At 44.4% G+C, this 16513-nt stretch overlaps 1 protein-coding gene across 4 annotated transcripts in view; it reads right to left on the reverse strand.

Moving 5' to 3' along the window:
• The window catches only part of LOC123747330 (putative inorganic phosphate cotransporter), an 82225-nt gene extending 66332 nt beyond the window's left edge, over positions 1-15893 (reverse strand). The window contains exons 1-2 of one of the 4 annotated variants that reach the window (XM_045729454.2): positions 15746-15893; positions 13501-14307 (exon numbers count right to left, since the gene is read on the reverse strand). In XM_045729454.2, coding sequence (XP_045585410.2) covers positions 13501-14307; positions 15746-15776 — 838 coding nt within the window. In that variant the 5' untranslated portion in view covers positions 15777-15893. Of the gene's footprint in view, positions 1-12760; positions 12831-13500; positions 14308-15745 lie in introns of those variants that run through there. The other 3 variants (XM_045729455.2, XM_045729457.2, XM_045729456.2) reach the window with 3 other exon arrangements.
• Between the last annotated feature and the right edge of the window lie 620 nt (positions 15894-16513).

Below are 16513 nucleotides of genomic sequence, written 5' to 3' on the forward strand. Positions count from 1 at the left end.
AGTCATTACCCCAACACGCCAACCCACACACAAAATACACACTTTCCAACATTATATATTTGATCGCCCTTTTGTTGAGGATTTCAGACCAGTACGAGTTTCTGTAACTGTTTCATACACTCAGCGTATGAAAAAGGAATATTGTAGGATATTCTTGTACTCTAGCCAGAGTTTGCGAGTGCGGAATCACATATGCTCTTCTGATTCCATGTGTGACCAACAAACCTCTGAGATGAAGATATTAGATGAACTCAGAGCTAGTTTATGTTATCCACACTGTGTAATCCGTCATAAGGAATATGGTAGCAGGAGCACAGTGGTGTGTATACCTGGGATTGTTAATGAAAACAGGCCACCTGCGCGTGGTGCCCACACCACACTCGTCTCAGTGTCCTGGGTTACATGACGAAGCTCAGGCTACCTTGTCAGCTCCGGTTACTTGAAGGCTGGCAAGCTGTCTACATCCATGTGCCCCCCCCCTCTCTCTCTCTCTCCGTCTCTCTCTCTCTTCTCTCTCTCTCTCTCTCTCTCTCTCTCTCTCTCTCTCTCTCTCTGTCTCTCTGTCTGTCTGTCTGTCTGTCTGTCTGTCTGTCTGTCTGTCTGTCTGTCTGTCTGTCTGTCTGTCTGTCTGTCTCTCTCTCTCTCTCTCTCTCTCTCTCTCTTGCTCTCTCTCTCTCTTGCTCTCTCTCTCTCTTGCTCTCTCTCTCTCTTGCTCTCTCTCTCTCTCTCTCTCTCTCTCTCTCTCTCTCTCTCTCTCTCTCTCTCTCTCTCTCTCTCTCTCTCTCTCTCTCTCTCTTGCTCTCTCTCTCTCTTGCTCTCTCTCTCTCTTGCTCTCTCTCTCTCTTGCTCTCTCTCTCTCTTGCTCTCTCTCTCTCTTGCTCTCTCTCTCTCTTGCTCTCTCTCTCTCTTGCTCTCTCTCTTGCTCTCTCTCTCTCTTGCTCTCTCTCTTGCTCTCTCTCTTGCTCTCTCTCTTGCTCTCATCAATGTATTATGAGAGAGTCGTAGTCATACAGTCAGGGGTCGTAGGATGCTTATCCACTAGTGCCGCTTCATGTAGGAATACTAGGGAATGACGTTGCAGATGAAGCTGCAAAACTTGCAACTAACAGGAGGAATGTAAACACTTACATACCACAGATTACGAAAATAATTAGAAATAGAGGAGTGCAGAAGAAGTAGCGACCACAACACAGCCGCTGTAACATCAGGATCTGCGGGTTGGTACAAGAACTCGACCAACTAAGCGCCAATCATTGTGATGAAAGGGAGCAATAGAAAAAGAGAAATGCACTTACATCGCAGCAGGCTTGGGTACCCAGGGGAGGGAGCCGGTCGGCCGAGCGGAGAGCACGCTGGACTTGTGATCCTGTGGTCCTGGGTTCGATCCCAGGCGCCGGCAAGAAACAATGGGCAGAGTTTCTTTCACCCCTATGCCCCTGTTACCTAGCAGTAAAATAGGTACCTGGGTGTTAGTCAGCTGTCATGGGCTGCTTCCTAGGGGGTGGAGGCCTGGTCGAGGACCGGACCGCGGGGACACTAAAGCCCCGAAATCATCTCAAGATAACCCATGTACATAGGGAAATAGGCTTACAGGTTCCAGAAGTAGAAAGGAAATGTCAGCTTAGAAGCTCTGAAGCCATAACCTTTCTAAAGCCATTATACGAATCATAAATACGCATCCACCGCCCAATACAAACGAGAAATAAGTAACACGAGGCCTAAGTCAGGCTTAGGCCTCGCGCAGGGAATATCCCTGAAAAAAATCCTCTTTGACCATAGGGCATTGTGTGTGTGTGTGTGTGTGTGTGTGTGTGTGTGTGTGTGTGTGTGTGTGTGTGTGTGTGTGTGTGTGTGTGTGTGTGTGTGTGTGTGTGTGTGTGTGTGTGTGTGGTACCTGGCGGCGAGCGTGGTAACCCTCCCAACCTTACATATCTACTAGGTACTTTGTGTGTGTGTGTGTGTGTGTGGGGGGAGTGGGGGGGTGAAGGCGCGCCACAAGGCCACATATCTCATCACACATTCAACAGTAAACTGAGTTATTAATTCCAAGACACATTCTCTTACAGTTAGTAAAGGTCAAATAGTAAAGCATACAATTAGTTAAAACTATCTCGCCCATCGGCTGTCAACCCGGCATCGAAAGGTCAAGATAACGGTCAAAAGGTTATCATTTACTTGACCAAATATGTCTGTTTATATTATGTTATGTTTGGAGAATATTGGCCTTGGCGTAATACCAGTGTGTTGGGGTAGTGTTGCTCTCAAGAGTGGCTCGTGGCTCTCAAGAGTGGCTCGTTGCTCTCAAGAGTAAGACGTATGTTTTAGTGTGGTGTTGTAAGTTTGGCTCCGAGGGGGCCGAGTTTATTGGGCAGCAGCGCCACTCATCCTCTGAAGGGAAGGGAATTTTCAGGGGAAAGCGCCAAGCCATTGCGACTACATAGCACTTGGAAGGGGTCAGGATAAGGATTTGGGATGGGACGAGGGGAGGAGGAGGGAAGGAATGGTGGCCAACCACTCATCCTGAGTCTTGTAAGGTTGGCTGCATCCGTGTTCTTGCTCTTGTCAATTGCATTGAAGGAGCATTACAACATGGTGCTCAAGGTTGTGGGGCCAACCACCCCTACTCAACCACAACCAGTCAGTGTGCTGTATACATTATACATGTAAGCTGAGTCTACGAGCATACATCTGCTCATCATAGTTATAAGCCTGGGACTCAAGCGTACACCACTCTTATAAGCCTGGAATACAAGCATACACCACGCTTATAAGCCTGGAATACAAGCATACACCACTCTTATAAGCCTGTAATACAAGCATACACCACTCTTATAAGCCTGTAATACAAGCATACACCACTCTTATAAGCCTGTAATACAAGCATACACCACTCTTATAAGCCTGTAATACAAGCATACACCACTCTTATAAGCCTGGAATACAAGCATACACCACTCTTATAAGCCTGGAATACAAGCATACACCACTCTTATAAGCCTGTAATACAAGCATACACCACTCTTATAAGCCTGTAATACAAGCATACACCACTCTTATAAGCCTGTAATACAAGCATACACCGCACTTATAAGCCTGGAATACAAGCATACACCACGCTTATAAGCCTGTAATACAAGCATACACCACTCTTATAAGCCTGTAATACAAGCATACACCGCACTTATAAGCCTGGAAGACGAGAGTGTGTATTAGAGAGAACCAGGGTGGTAAGACGAGGTGAGTAGATACAAGAATGTAAGAAATCTTGTATATATAAATAAATTAAAATAAAAAAATAGTTCGGCTGCTTCATTACGTTATAAGGACACACACTGTACGTATGTCACATGCTGAGAACAACCTCGTTTTATACTGGGCAACACAGCCCTTCTATTATTAATGAGTTGACTAAGTCGTTGCTCGTGACTCTTAGGTGGGAATGTAGATGTTTATCTCTCAGAATGTTTGGTAATATGTTTATTGTTTGTGATGTGTGTCTATGTATGTATTAACACGATGTACTGAACGGGGTGAGAATAGCTTGAGCTACCTCATCCCTTTGTGTGTATTTTACCTCAATGAACTTATTTCAATTTCAATTTCGTGACTCTTGTTATTGAAGCTGAGTTGGCCTCGATGTTGCATTAGTCTTAATAATAATAATAATGTTCAAGATTAAACCGTACAGACACTATGTCAGAATAACGTAACTGAAAATCAGGCACCCCAAGCTACACACGTCTGATAATAAAGGAAGTAAGGACGGTTCGGTCCGAGCTGGACCATTATCAGGTCCTTTTTTTTTAGTAAAGAGGAAGGAGAGGCATAGGTAAAGAGAAGTATAGAAGTGGGAAATACAGTGAGAGGTATGAAAGCAGGCGGGCTGTCCGCCTTGCTGACCCGATGTGTGGGTGTTGGCACACATGGTGTCAGCAAGGCGGACAGCCCGCCTGCTTTCATACCTCTCACTGTATTTCCCACTTCTATAGGTAGGAAGTTGACTTCCTACCAATCACCGCTCCTGTGCCAGGGAAGTTACGGGATCACCATAGCCCGTGCTACTTGGAACTTGTTCCGAGTAGCTGAATCTATAACAACAACAACTTACTACCTTCTGGCCTCTCGTAACCCTCCTGTAGTGGATAGACCTTAAGCCCAACCCTAAATCACATCCAATAATCCCTCTCAGTACTCACCTAATTGTGCTTGCGGGGGTTGAGCTCTGGCTCTTTGGTCCCGCCTCTCAACCGTCAATCAACAGGTGTACAGGTTCCTGAGCCTTTTGGGCTCTATCATATCTACATTTGAAACTGTGTATGGAGTCAGCCTCCACCATATCAGTGTCTCTGACAGTATAGTATTATGTTATTGTGTATACGTAGAGTGTGTTAAGAGTGAGTTATTGTGTATACGTAGAGTGTGTTGAGAGTGAGTTATTGTGTATACGTAGAGTGTGTTGAGAGTGAGTTATTGTGTATACGTAGACTGTGTTGAGAGTGAGTTATTGTGTATACGTAGAGTGTGTTGAGAGTGAGTTATTGTGTATACGTAGAGTGTGTTGAGAGTGAGTTATTGTGTAATACGTAGATTCCGTCATATGCATTAATTTATTATGCTCCCCATACCCAGGGGCACATAATGTGTTGAAAGTGGCAACTCATCATCCCCCCCACCCCTCGAGGACCGGCCCGGGTGGACTAGACCGGGCTTTAAGTTCCTTAACATACTGATGACGGCCCAAGACGGCACTCCCCAAGGTCAGTGCCAAGGTCCTGATAGCGTGGGAGTAGCGGGAGGCAGAGAGGATCTAAGGATGGCCCCAGATATGTGGGAGAGTGGCGGACTAGATTATGACAGTATTGGGCAGCGCCACTCATCCTGTGAGTGAACACACCGCCATAGTGACAGTATTGGGCAGTGTCACTCATCCTGTGAGTGAACACACCGCCATAGTGACAGTATTGGGCAGCGCCACTCACCCTGTGAGTGGACACACCGCCATAGTGACAGTATTGGGCAGCGCCACTCACCCTGTGAGTGGACACACCGCCATAGTGACAGTATTGGACACCGCCACTCATCCTGTGAGTGAACACACCGCCATAGTGACAGTATTGGGCAGCGCCACTCATCCTGTGAGTGAACACACCGCCATAGTGACAGTATTGGGCAGCGCCACTCACCCTGTGAGTGGACACACCGCCATAGTGACAGTATTGGGCAGTGTCACTCATCCTGTGAGTGAACACACCGCCATAGTGACAGTATTGGGCAGCGCCACTCACCCTGTGAGTGGACACACCGCCATAGTGACAGTATTGGGCAGCGCCACTCACCCTGTGAGTGGACACACCGCCATAGTGACAGTATTGGACACCGCCACTCATCCTGTGAGTGAACACACCGCCATAGTGACAGTATTGGGCAGCGCCACTCATCCTGTGAGTGAACACACCGCCATAGTGACAGTATTGGGCAGCGCCACTCATCCTGTGAGTGAACACACCGCCATAGTGACAGTATTGGGCAGCGCCACTCATCCTGTGAGTGAACACACCGCCATAGTGACAGTATTGGGCAGCGCCACTCATCCTGTGAGTGGACACACCGCCATAGTGACAGTATTGGGCACCGCCACTCATCCTGTGAGTGAACACACCGCCATAGTGACAGTATTGGACAGCGCCACTCATCCTGTGAGTGGACACACCGCCATAGTGACAGTATTGGGCAGCGCCACTCATCCTGTGAGTGAACACACCGCCATAGTGACAGTATTGGACAGCGCCACTCATCCTGAGTGAACACACCGCCATAGTGACAGTATTGAACAGCGTCACTCATCCTGTGAGTGAACACACCGCCATAGTGACAGTATTGGACAGCGCCACTCATCCTGTGAGTGAACACACCGCCATAGTGACAGTATTGGACAGCGTCACTCATCCTGTGAGTGAACACACCGCCATAGTGACAGTATTGGACAGCGCCACTCATCCTGTGAGTGAACACACCGCCATAGTGACAGTATTGGACAGCGTCACTCATCCTGTGAGTGAACACACCGCCATAGTGACAGTATTGGACAGCGTCACTCATCCTGTGAGTGAACACACCGCCATAGTGACAGTATTGGACAGCGTCACTCATCCTGTGAGTGAACACACCGCCATAGTGACAGTATTGGACAGCGTCACTCATCCTGTGAGTGAACACACCGCCATAGTGACAGTATTGGACAGCGTCACTCATCCTGTGAGTGAACACACCGCCATAGTGACAGTATTGGACAGCGTCACTCATCCTGTGAGTGAACACACCGCCATAGTGACAGTATTGGACAGCGCCACACACCGCCACAGCAGCATGTACAACACCACTAATGGGAAGAAACCCAGCTGGGTTGTTCATCCTACGACTCGGGCCAAGAAACAGCTGGGACGCAGTTAACTTTCTTAAGTGTTAAAACAAGGGGTTAACACCTTAAGACCCCTCAAAGTTTGGTTCATCTTGCTGATGCAATATGGCCAACCTTTTAAGGGCATAAGTTATATTTGAGAAAAAGTGCATTCCAAATTCAAACAATATGGAGTTTATTACACTACACATCTAATGTGTCTTAGATGGGTACAATCTCTCAGTTGTCCATACGATGCTCTTCACTCAGCTGCAAAGTCTGCAACGTGGCTCCTCAGCTGTTATTCCCAACCTGAATCTCCATGGTACTTGTATCCAAGACGAGTTCTTGCAATAATGGATTTCCTCCTGCCACCTCCTTTTCCTCCCTAATGGATAAGGTTCTTGGCTACGGTTGCAGTCAGAGTACCAGCGTATGCACATGTACTAACTTTACTACTAGCTCATTAAGATACTAGAGGTTAACTAGCTCTTGTATCCTCCTTTCCTGTGCTACTTTGTCACGGTGATGTTGTCTGATGATGTTCCTGATTTGTAACACGGCCTTGGGTATGAGGGCCGTTTAATATGGTCTCCTTCAACACCGTCAGCGGCCACCACACCTGCTCAAATGTTCCCACACATGCCAGCATAAGAAGGAATACAGGGTAACGATGTGGGAGAGGGCATGGATGTGGGAGAGAAGGCAAGGATGTGGGGGAGAAGGCAAGGATGAGGGAGAGAAGGCAAGGATGAGGGAGAGAAGGCAAGGATGTGGGGGAGAAGGCAAGGATGAGGGAGAGAAGGCAAGGATGTGGGGGAGAAGGCAAGGATGAGGGAGAGAAGGCAAGGATGAGGGAGAGAAAACAAGGATGAGGGTTCGTAATACAGGTAAGTGGAGAGCAGGTGCCTGTTATCCTTTAACCCAGTAGTTTAGTGGTAAAGCTGGGAGGGACAGGTATCTCAGCCTGTGTTTCAACAGGTTATAAGTGTACACCAGGTGGAAAATACCCTCAAGAGTAGTCACCAGTGGCAAGGATGCCATTGTATTGAGTCTAATACAAACTCAACTGCTGCCAGTATGCCAGTGGCGTCCTTGGTCCCTCTAGGCGCAGGCGAGGTAGGCACAGGTGGGCAAAAAGGGAGCCCCAGGAAGCAGCCCTACTAACAAAACATTAGTTAGTTAGAAACAGATGATTGATTGACAGTTAAGAGGCGGGCCGAAAGAGCACAACTCAACCCCCGCAACACAACTAGGTGAATACACACACATACACACGAGTGGTCGGGTGGAACACAAACAAGGGGATACTTAGTACCCAAATGAGCCAAAGGGACGTTAGAAATATTTTTCTCAGTGCCAGAGTAGTTAACAAATGTAATGCATTAGGCAGTGATGTGGTGGAGGCTGACTCCATACACAGTTTCAACAGTAGATATGACAGAGCCCAATAGGCTCCAGAATCTGTACACCAGTTGACAGTTGCAATCAATCGGGACCAAAGAGCCAAAGCTCACCCCCCCCCCCCAAGCAAGCAGAACTAGGTGAGTATACGCGCGTGCGCGAGCGGAGAGCGCTTTGGGGTCGTAATCCTATGGGCTCCTGTTCGATTCTCGATCGAGGCAGAAACAAACGGGCAGTATTTTCACCTGATGCCTCAGCACACCTCTCAGTCAATGGGTACCTGGGAGTTAGACAGCTGCTACGGACTGCACCCTAGTGAGTGATGTAGTAGATATTGTACTCACCCATTTATGGGTGAGTACAGCACAGGCGGCTACCAGAATTCGAACACCTCTGGCTCAAAGGTGACTTGAGGTTAGTTAACATCCTTTGCCCGTCATAACACTGGGCAACAAGCCTAATCAGCTCTTGCAGTGCTAGTTGATAAACACAGGTAATTGCAGGAAGACAAGTATACATTGTTTGTAAACATAGTCTCACTTCTACTCTTATTGTTAACCTGTCTTTTTATCACTGTCTCCCTATACAGTGCAAACAAATAATGAACAGGAAGGATGCTATGGATAGTGTTACGATGCTCCGTGTTGGTGTGTTCGTCTAAATCGAGGAAAGTGTGTTTGTGTATTTCTAAAGAATTACAGACACTGTTATTGTTAACCACGGCGATGGAGTCTGCCGTTTATACCAAAATTCAGAGAAATGTTGCATTGTACATCAGTCAACACTGTTCAACACGCTTCCACCATCGACTTGAGAATGGTCCAAGACGGACCGAAACGTCGTCGACCCTTTACTTTCTAGTGTGTGGTCTGGTCAACACGCTTCCACTACACATAAGGGGCATAACTGGCCGACCCCTCACAGTGTTCAAGAGAGAACTCCATAGACATCTCCAAAGAATACCTTATCAACCAGGCTGTGATTCATACGTCAGGCTGCGAGCAGCCGCGTCTAACAGCCTAGTTGACCAGTCCAGCAACCTGGTCTGGTCGAAGACCGGGCCGCGAGGACGTTGAGCCCCCGAAATCATCGCAAGGTATGTCCGGGTCTCGTTTTAAAGCCTAATTGTGTACTGTTCCAGAGAATTATTAGATGAATGATAAATTCTCAACAGTAAGAATTTACAAGACAAATAAAAATAATGTTTTTTGACAGCCGCGGACGTCACCAATAACCAGGTCAGAGGGAACATCAGCTGGGGATGAGTACACCAAGATGAGTACACCAAGATGAGTACACCAAGATGTGTAGACCAAGAAGTGTAAACAGCGGGACGTGAGGATCTGCGAGGTGTGTCAGGGTTGGGAGGGAAGGAGGGGACGAGGTATACAATAGTGTTTGTAAACTAAAAGTAACATTCTCAGCACCACCTCTGGCTCGTCCGGCATTAACTCCTGGTGAGGGAACAATTTTTTATTGGCAATCTTCACACAACATAATGTTCCGCGCTATACGATAACCCTTCAAGCACGAAGCAGCAGCTTGGGCACGGTGTAGGAGGGTGAGGTCGGTGTTGTCAACACCACCACCAGGTCCACATCATGCCTCCTCTTCACCACGGAATATGAACGCATCAACATTTGTTTACATGAAAAATAGAACAAAGACAATAGAGTGAAATCAGGACGTACAACAGTTGTTTGTTGTTAATGATTATCCAATTGTCGGCAATAGGGAGTCTCTTAGGCTTCTGGAGGGTTATAAGAACAAAGGCAACTGCAGAAGCCCTATTGGCCCATACGAGGCAGCTCCTATTTATAACCACCCAATCCCATATCTTGAGATGATTTCGGGGCTTAGCGTCTTTGCGGCCCGGTCCTCGACCAGGCCTTTTTGTTACACATCCCCCCAGGAAGCAGCCCGTAACAGCTGTCTAACTCCCAGCTACCTATTTACTGAACAGGGTGAAAGAAACTCAACCCAATTGTTTCCGCCTCCACCGGGGAATCGAACCCGGAACCTTAGGACTACGAATCCCGAACGCTGTCCACTCAGCTAGCAGCCCCTCTAGGACTAGACCAGCACTGAACTTTCCCGGGATCCAACCCACAACAGTTACTTCACTCCTGAGTAACTATTAACTGCTTGATGAACAGAGACAGTACGTGTAAGGAGGCGTGCTCCGACGCCTCGCCCGCCTCTGGAATCGAACTAGGGCCAGATTCACGAAGCAGTTACGCAAGCACTTACGAACCTGTCCATCTTTTCTCAATCTTTGGCGGCTTTGTTTACAATTATTAAACTGTTAATGAGCTCCGAAGCACCAGGAGGCTGTTTATAACAATAACAACAGTTGATTGGCAAGTTTTCATGCTTGTAAACTGTTTAACAAATGTAACCAAAGCCGTCAAAGATTGAGGAAAGATGTACACGTTCATAAGTGCTTGCGTAACTGCTTCGTGAATCTGGCCCCTGGTGATTATTCGGTTGCATGTGCACTGTGCTATAAGTGGTCGAATAGCGCTCCCGAATGGACACGAACCATCAACCTTTCGTTTGTTTATATTTTGTATTTTTTGTCCACGGGGGAAGTAGGGCGCTAGTTTATTGGACTGTAACAATGCTATTGGAAATGGTGGTGGTGGTGGTGGTGGGTAGTGAACAATTTTGGTGGCGGGTGGAGTTGTGGTTGAAGGGACGAGGGTTGGAGGAAGGAGATTAAGGACATAAGATAACATGTTGTGAGATGCCAAGAATATATTTATGATATCGTGATTTTTTAATTTATCTCAGTCTGGACAGAAAGCTGCAATTAGAATGATTGAGATGTGTAAAATAAGTTAAATCCTCGCCAATTTGAAGCACTTTTGCAAATTGAATTTTTAAATATTTACCACTGACTTAAACCCCTTAAAGTTAAAGCTTTAAAACTATTAGTGTTAATATGAGAATGTATGGTTTTAATATAAACATATTACAAATTTAAATTGAATATATATAAAACCATTCAATTAAAAAAAATGCATTTATCTCCTAACTTTCTAAGCTATCACGTGTACATAATTATTGGTATGTCTAACATAAATTTGCAAATATATGTTAAGACATACTGTCAACTGTCAGCTGTAATTTGTCAAACAAATCACAGCTGTTGGAGTAAAGCACCAATGGGTCATAATATATGTGACCAGATGTCACATGAAAAACGTGGAAATTTTCGCGTGTGAATATGAATGATTTGGGTGACACCATTAATAGGTCTCTTAAATTAATGTATAATTGCTTGATATAAAGCTCATAACAAGAATCGTCAGTAACTATGTACAGTAGTTCGGTTTTTGGCACCATAGAATGAACAGAGATTCTATAGAAGTCATACAGAGTAGGAAGATAAACTTATATCCTGAAATTGAAGCCTCTCTTACTGGAGATACTGTGCAGTATTTAAAACAAAATAAAAATTTACATTCACTAAAACGGCGAAGAGTAAAGGGGATCATCACTGAAGAATACAAATGGGTGAAATTGGCAGAACAAGCAGGATATTAATAGGATGCTAATGTATCAATACAAAATAAAACACGAAACACTGAATACAAATTGGCTAAGTTTAAACTCAGGAAAGACCTGGATAAAAACTGGTTTGGAAATACGGTTGTCGATTTATGGTAAACTTTGTCAGAATACATAATATACGTAGTGTCACTGGATTGTTTCAAACGTAGGTTAGACAAATATCTTAAGAGATTGCATTTAGCGCAGTGGCCTGTGCAATAGCCTCATGGCCGAATAGCCTCACCTTCCTGGTGTGATTCCCGGGAAGGAAAGACACTTGGGTACATTTCATTACACTAAGTAGTAAAAAGGTACCTTGGAGTTATAGATTGTTGTGGGTTGCATCCTGCAGGTCTGTCGTTGGCCGAGGCCTTAGTAGGACATCAGTAAGTTTTAACAGGCTACCTGTTCTCAGGTACAAAATATTGCCAAAAATGAATTATAATTCACACAACGCAATTTATTACCTGTTAAATCAAAGATTCCTCTACACGTAAAACAGACAGGATGCGTGTAAAATATACTACTGTCGAATAACGTAAACAGTGCATTCGTACAGTTGTCAAACGGTTTGCTTAATTCCACAGAACTGTCGTGGCACATCTACAGTATGATATATATATACGGTGTACTGCAGAAACATAGACGGTGAATCACATATATAGCTGCAGTGTGACATACCTACGGTGTCAATATACTAGTGTGACTTAAGTGAAATATTTATAACAAACAATATCAAACCTTAAGTACTCTGTGAGAAAATCAGTAGGAACCATGAGGAGGATGCAGTTGAATTCCAGGTTGCAATACTCGTTGAGCATGTTTGTATCTTCCTCATGGATCCTGATTTTCTCATTGATACATCACGTTATTGTGATTTCTTTGTGCTTTAAGTACTCTGTCACGTGGTCCACTGCATAATCTAACTATCTAACCATTTCTCTTATAAATATGTATATATTTATAAGTATATATATATATATATATATATATATATATATATATATATATATATATATATATATATATATATATATATATATATGTGTGTGTGTGTGTGTATTTATATGTATATATATATATAATATATAATAACATATATATAAATATATATTATTATATATAAATATATTTAATATATATACAATATATATGTAACATAACATATATGTAACATATATTTCTGGCAGAGGCTTTGTTAGCTAACGTCTTATTTATACTGCAATAAACAATTCTCTAACTAGGCAACTTAAATAACGTTTCCAAATAAACTATTTAGATGAATTTCACAAACATATGTTCCGGTGTGAACATATATAGAGGTCCCCAAGAAGAGATGATTGGTGCATTGTAACTAGCACAGGAACACTGGCGACTGGAGTGCCAGCTTCCCCAGACACTCACCTTCCGCCCCCATATAACACTGACTTATAATCTTGAAGAAAGATGCGGACACCATATTGCCCGCCTGACCCGCCTTGGCGCCAAGATAGACCTGGCGACTACTGGGACGCAAGCATGGCTTTGCGCATGTCTCACACACACACACACACACACCCCTCTACCAAATAAATCAATGAAAACTTTCCGTGCAAGTATACAAAATGCAGTCCTGAAGTATTCTGTATCGCGCTTTGTTTATTAATATCCTAACGTAAGTTTAAGAAGGAATCTATTAATTCGAACCAGTGAGGTCCCGATGAGTATTGATTGGGACGGCTGACGGGTGGGCGGATGCGCACCGCCGGTATATTCCTGCACGTTTTCCGGGAAAACGTTGTCGTAGTTCATTATCACGACGTTAGAAATTGCATCATTACTCACCCACCCGCTCACTTCTCTCTAGCGGTTAAGCTTACCCGGTCATTCATTCAACAATAGATGGAAGGATAAGTAAATAATAGCATGAGGGAGAGAGCTACTAAAGACGTGTCCACATGCACGGGCGCCTTCCTCTGCCTCCTACGTGTTACACAAGCCTCACGGCCACATGCATTTCATGCTATTACATTCGTCCCTTCAAAACAGTTTTCATTGCTGTGTGTTTACCTAAACTACATAAAAAATACTATGGAAGTGGAGAACATTACGCCATGATAGATGTGAAAATGTAAACATACAAGACAAATATCAATGTGCTTTACCTCCCGCCTTTTCTTCGTCTCCCGCCATATCCATCTTCTTCTTGCTTTCATTTTTGATCAGTCTTTGTTTACCATCGTCAGGCTCATTTTTACCTTGGTCTTCTGCGTCTTCCAGTCGCGCATCTTCAGTTTTCTTACCACTGACTGTTTTATCTACTTCATTTTCAGTTTTAACATTGTTATCTACCTTGCCTGATGATTTAACATTGTTGTCTATCTTCTCTGTTAATTTAACATCCATTACCTCGTCTTTATTGTCTGTTAATTTGGTTTCTGCTTTCTGAGGGGCACTAGGTTTGTCAGTGACTGATGGTGTTTTTGATTCGTTAACAGTTATAACTGTTAATTTGGTCCCTGAAACGTCTGTTGCTTTGGCATCGGTTATAGTCCCGGCTGCCTTGGCTTCTGATCTAGGCGCACTTACATCTGGGTGATCCTTAGAACCAATACTAGTCTTATCAGCCTTCTTGTCAACAGAAATGTCCTTAGTTGTGTCGTGTGATGATGTGTCTAGTTTATCTGTGTCCGCAGGTATCGTCTTGGCGGAAGCCGCGTCGTTGCTAGGCTTATTTGTCGTGTCCCCTGTTTTGTTTGTCGCGTCATTCGTTTTGTTTGTCAAATCTCCTGTTTTCGTTATCCCGTCTCCTGTTTTGTCTGTTGTACTCCCTGTTTTACTTGTCCCGCTATTTGTTTTATTTATAGCGTCTCCTATTTTGGTAGCTGTGTCCCCTGTTTTGTTTGACCCGTTCACTGATTTATTGGTATCACCCATATTTCCTGCTGCAGTTCCCGGCTTGTCTTCATCCTCTGGTAGCGTGTAAAAGATAATTTAATCTAGTATAGTATCCAATGTAGAATTTGATTACTGCCAATTTAAAATTATATTTTCATCGTATTTGCCGGAGCAATTTACGATTCGCATACATCAATACACATACACACAATTGGAGATTCCTATATTAAAACAACAAATAATTTAAACCTGGACATACGTGGAGCACTGTGAGCTTAGAAGTGCCAGAGATTAGGTTAGCCCCTATAACAACGGGCTTACTTTTATCTAGAAAAACTCGAAATGTATAATGAAAGTTATTTAATAAAGATATATAATTGCTGTTAGTAATGCGTCCAATAACAAGGTCAGTAAATACAAATAAACTTTATAACCTGTTATTTGTTATGGTTTCTGTGCACGCTTGTATATTGGTTAGAATGTCAACACTTAAATATTAAGGTATTTTTTCGAAAGTTTTTATTACACTGACTCCTTCGTTGCACTTTTGATCCCATTTACAGATGTAAAACTCAAAAAAAAATCTTGGCGAAGTATCCAAAAGTTGCCTATTTATCAGTAGTACAAGCACTTGATTTTAATTTTTCCATCGCCGCCCCTCATTAGAATCCCTGTAGCCGAGTACTTGAACACATCATGGATATGGGGAGTAAATAATCTAAACAAACTTTGGCTCGTTGTCAGAGCCACTTCGGATCATGATGTTAGTGTGATCAAATGTGAAAAAACTTACTTCTGTATTTATTTATTTATTTATTTATTTATTTATTTATTTATTTATTTATACAAGAGTTCTTACACTCGTAAAGCCACTGGCAATTATAGCGTTTCGGGCAAGTCCTTAATCGCAATTTCCCTGGAATACGACGTTTAAACGACGAAATCGTTTAACAACCAGGTATCCATTCACTGCTGGTGGAACAGAGGCTACAGTCAAGGACTGGCACCCGGTCAATCCTCCCCGGCCAGGATACGAATCCAGGCCAAAGTGGTGGCGAGGCGCCGGGCGTGTCTTACCATTACGCCCTGGGGTCTGCGTATGTATTAACATACTCAGTAACTGGCACAAAAATCAATGCTGTAACTTGTTTAGTTAAACGAATTTGGGGGTTCAGTTCCTGGGCCCAGGTGTGTCTTCCACTACCACTCGGAATAATATGTAATTAACTAAACTCAAATTTATGATGGAGACTATTTACATTGTGTATAATTTCTGATTTATATATTGAAAATGTTTACATTTTGCGGCAAATGCTCCGGTAATACTGTAGGTGTATCTTCGCTTTGCATGCATTAATCCAGGATGTTCCAGCATGCTGCTGGATCTGTTTAAATAATAAGCTGCTCTCGCCGCGTCCTCACGGGATAAATACTATAACTACGCTTAGAAAACACTAAATAGGCTTCTGGCAGCAACAGCGGTCAAAAGGAATCGAGAAGCAGGAGTCTTACCTGTACACTTCTTCTTGTCTCCGTCCTCCATGGTTCCTGAGAGTGGATTCGTACGTGTTGTCTCTGTAGCGTCACGCGCTCAACTGACTGGTGTGTGGCGGGTGTAGCCGCCGCGATGGTCGCTCTGCGCACCCCTCATCTCCCCTCCATTTACATCACACCGCCCCCCATCCCCGCCCCCGCTCTCCCTCCGGGTCGTCCATGTACGCCAAGGTCACCCGTATGTTGCGTGGTACTTGTGCAATATCGATCTTAAACTCCAGTTGTGACCTGAGAAGTGATGGTTGAAGTTGTTAGAGTAGGTGGGCGGGGAGGGGGGAGAAGCAAGATGAGTGAGGGAAGTGACGCGTCAAAAGTGAGGGGAGCCAGAGGACGCTTGAAGGTGACTCAACTGCCCTCGCATGGCCGGGTGGGGGACGCAGGTCCCCTCCCCCAACTAATACAGAGGGGCCACGCCCCCTCCCCACCTTCGCAATTCACTGGAACCCTTTACACGTGGCACCCCCCCCCCCCCTTCCACCTCCCTCCGTTGTGTGACCTCTCCTGATATACACATAGGAAAGGATGGGCAATATCTTCCAGTATTGTCAGACGGACTTGATACAGGTTCACAACAGAGACTGCTAATCAAACATAAGAGTCAAGCAGGGTAACGAGGACGGTGCTAAATCAAATTAACGAGGACATCTCTGTCAGGAATCAGAAGATTACGATCAGCAGAGAGGCCTAGACTTAAACTTAAAGGACTTAAATGAGAAAGTTTGTATA

The sequence above is a fragment of the Procambarus clarkii genome, chromosome 94, assembly GCF_040958095.1.
Source record: "Procambarus clarkii isolate CNS0578487 chromosome 94, FALCON_Pclarkii_2.0, whole genome shotgun sequence".
In the NCBI taxonomy this organism is placed as follows: Eukaryota; Metazoa; Arthropoda; class Malacostraca; order Decapoda; family Cambaridae; genus Procambarus; species Procambarus clarkii.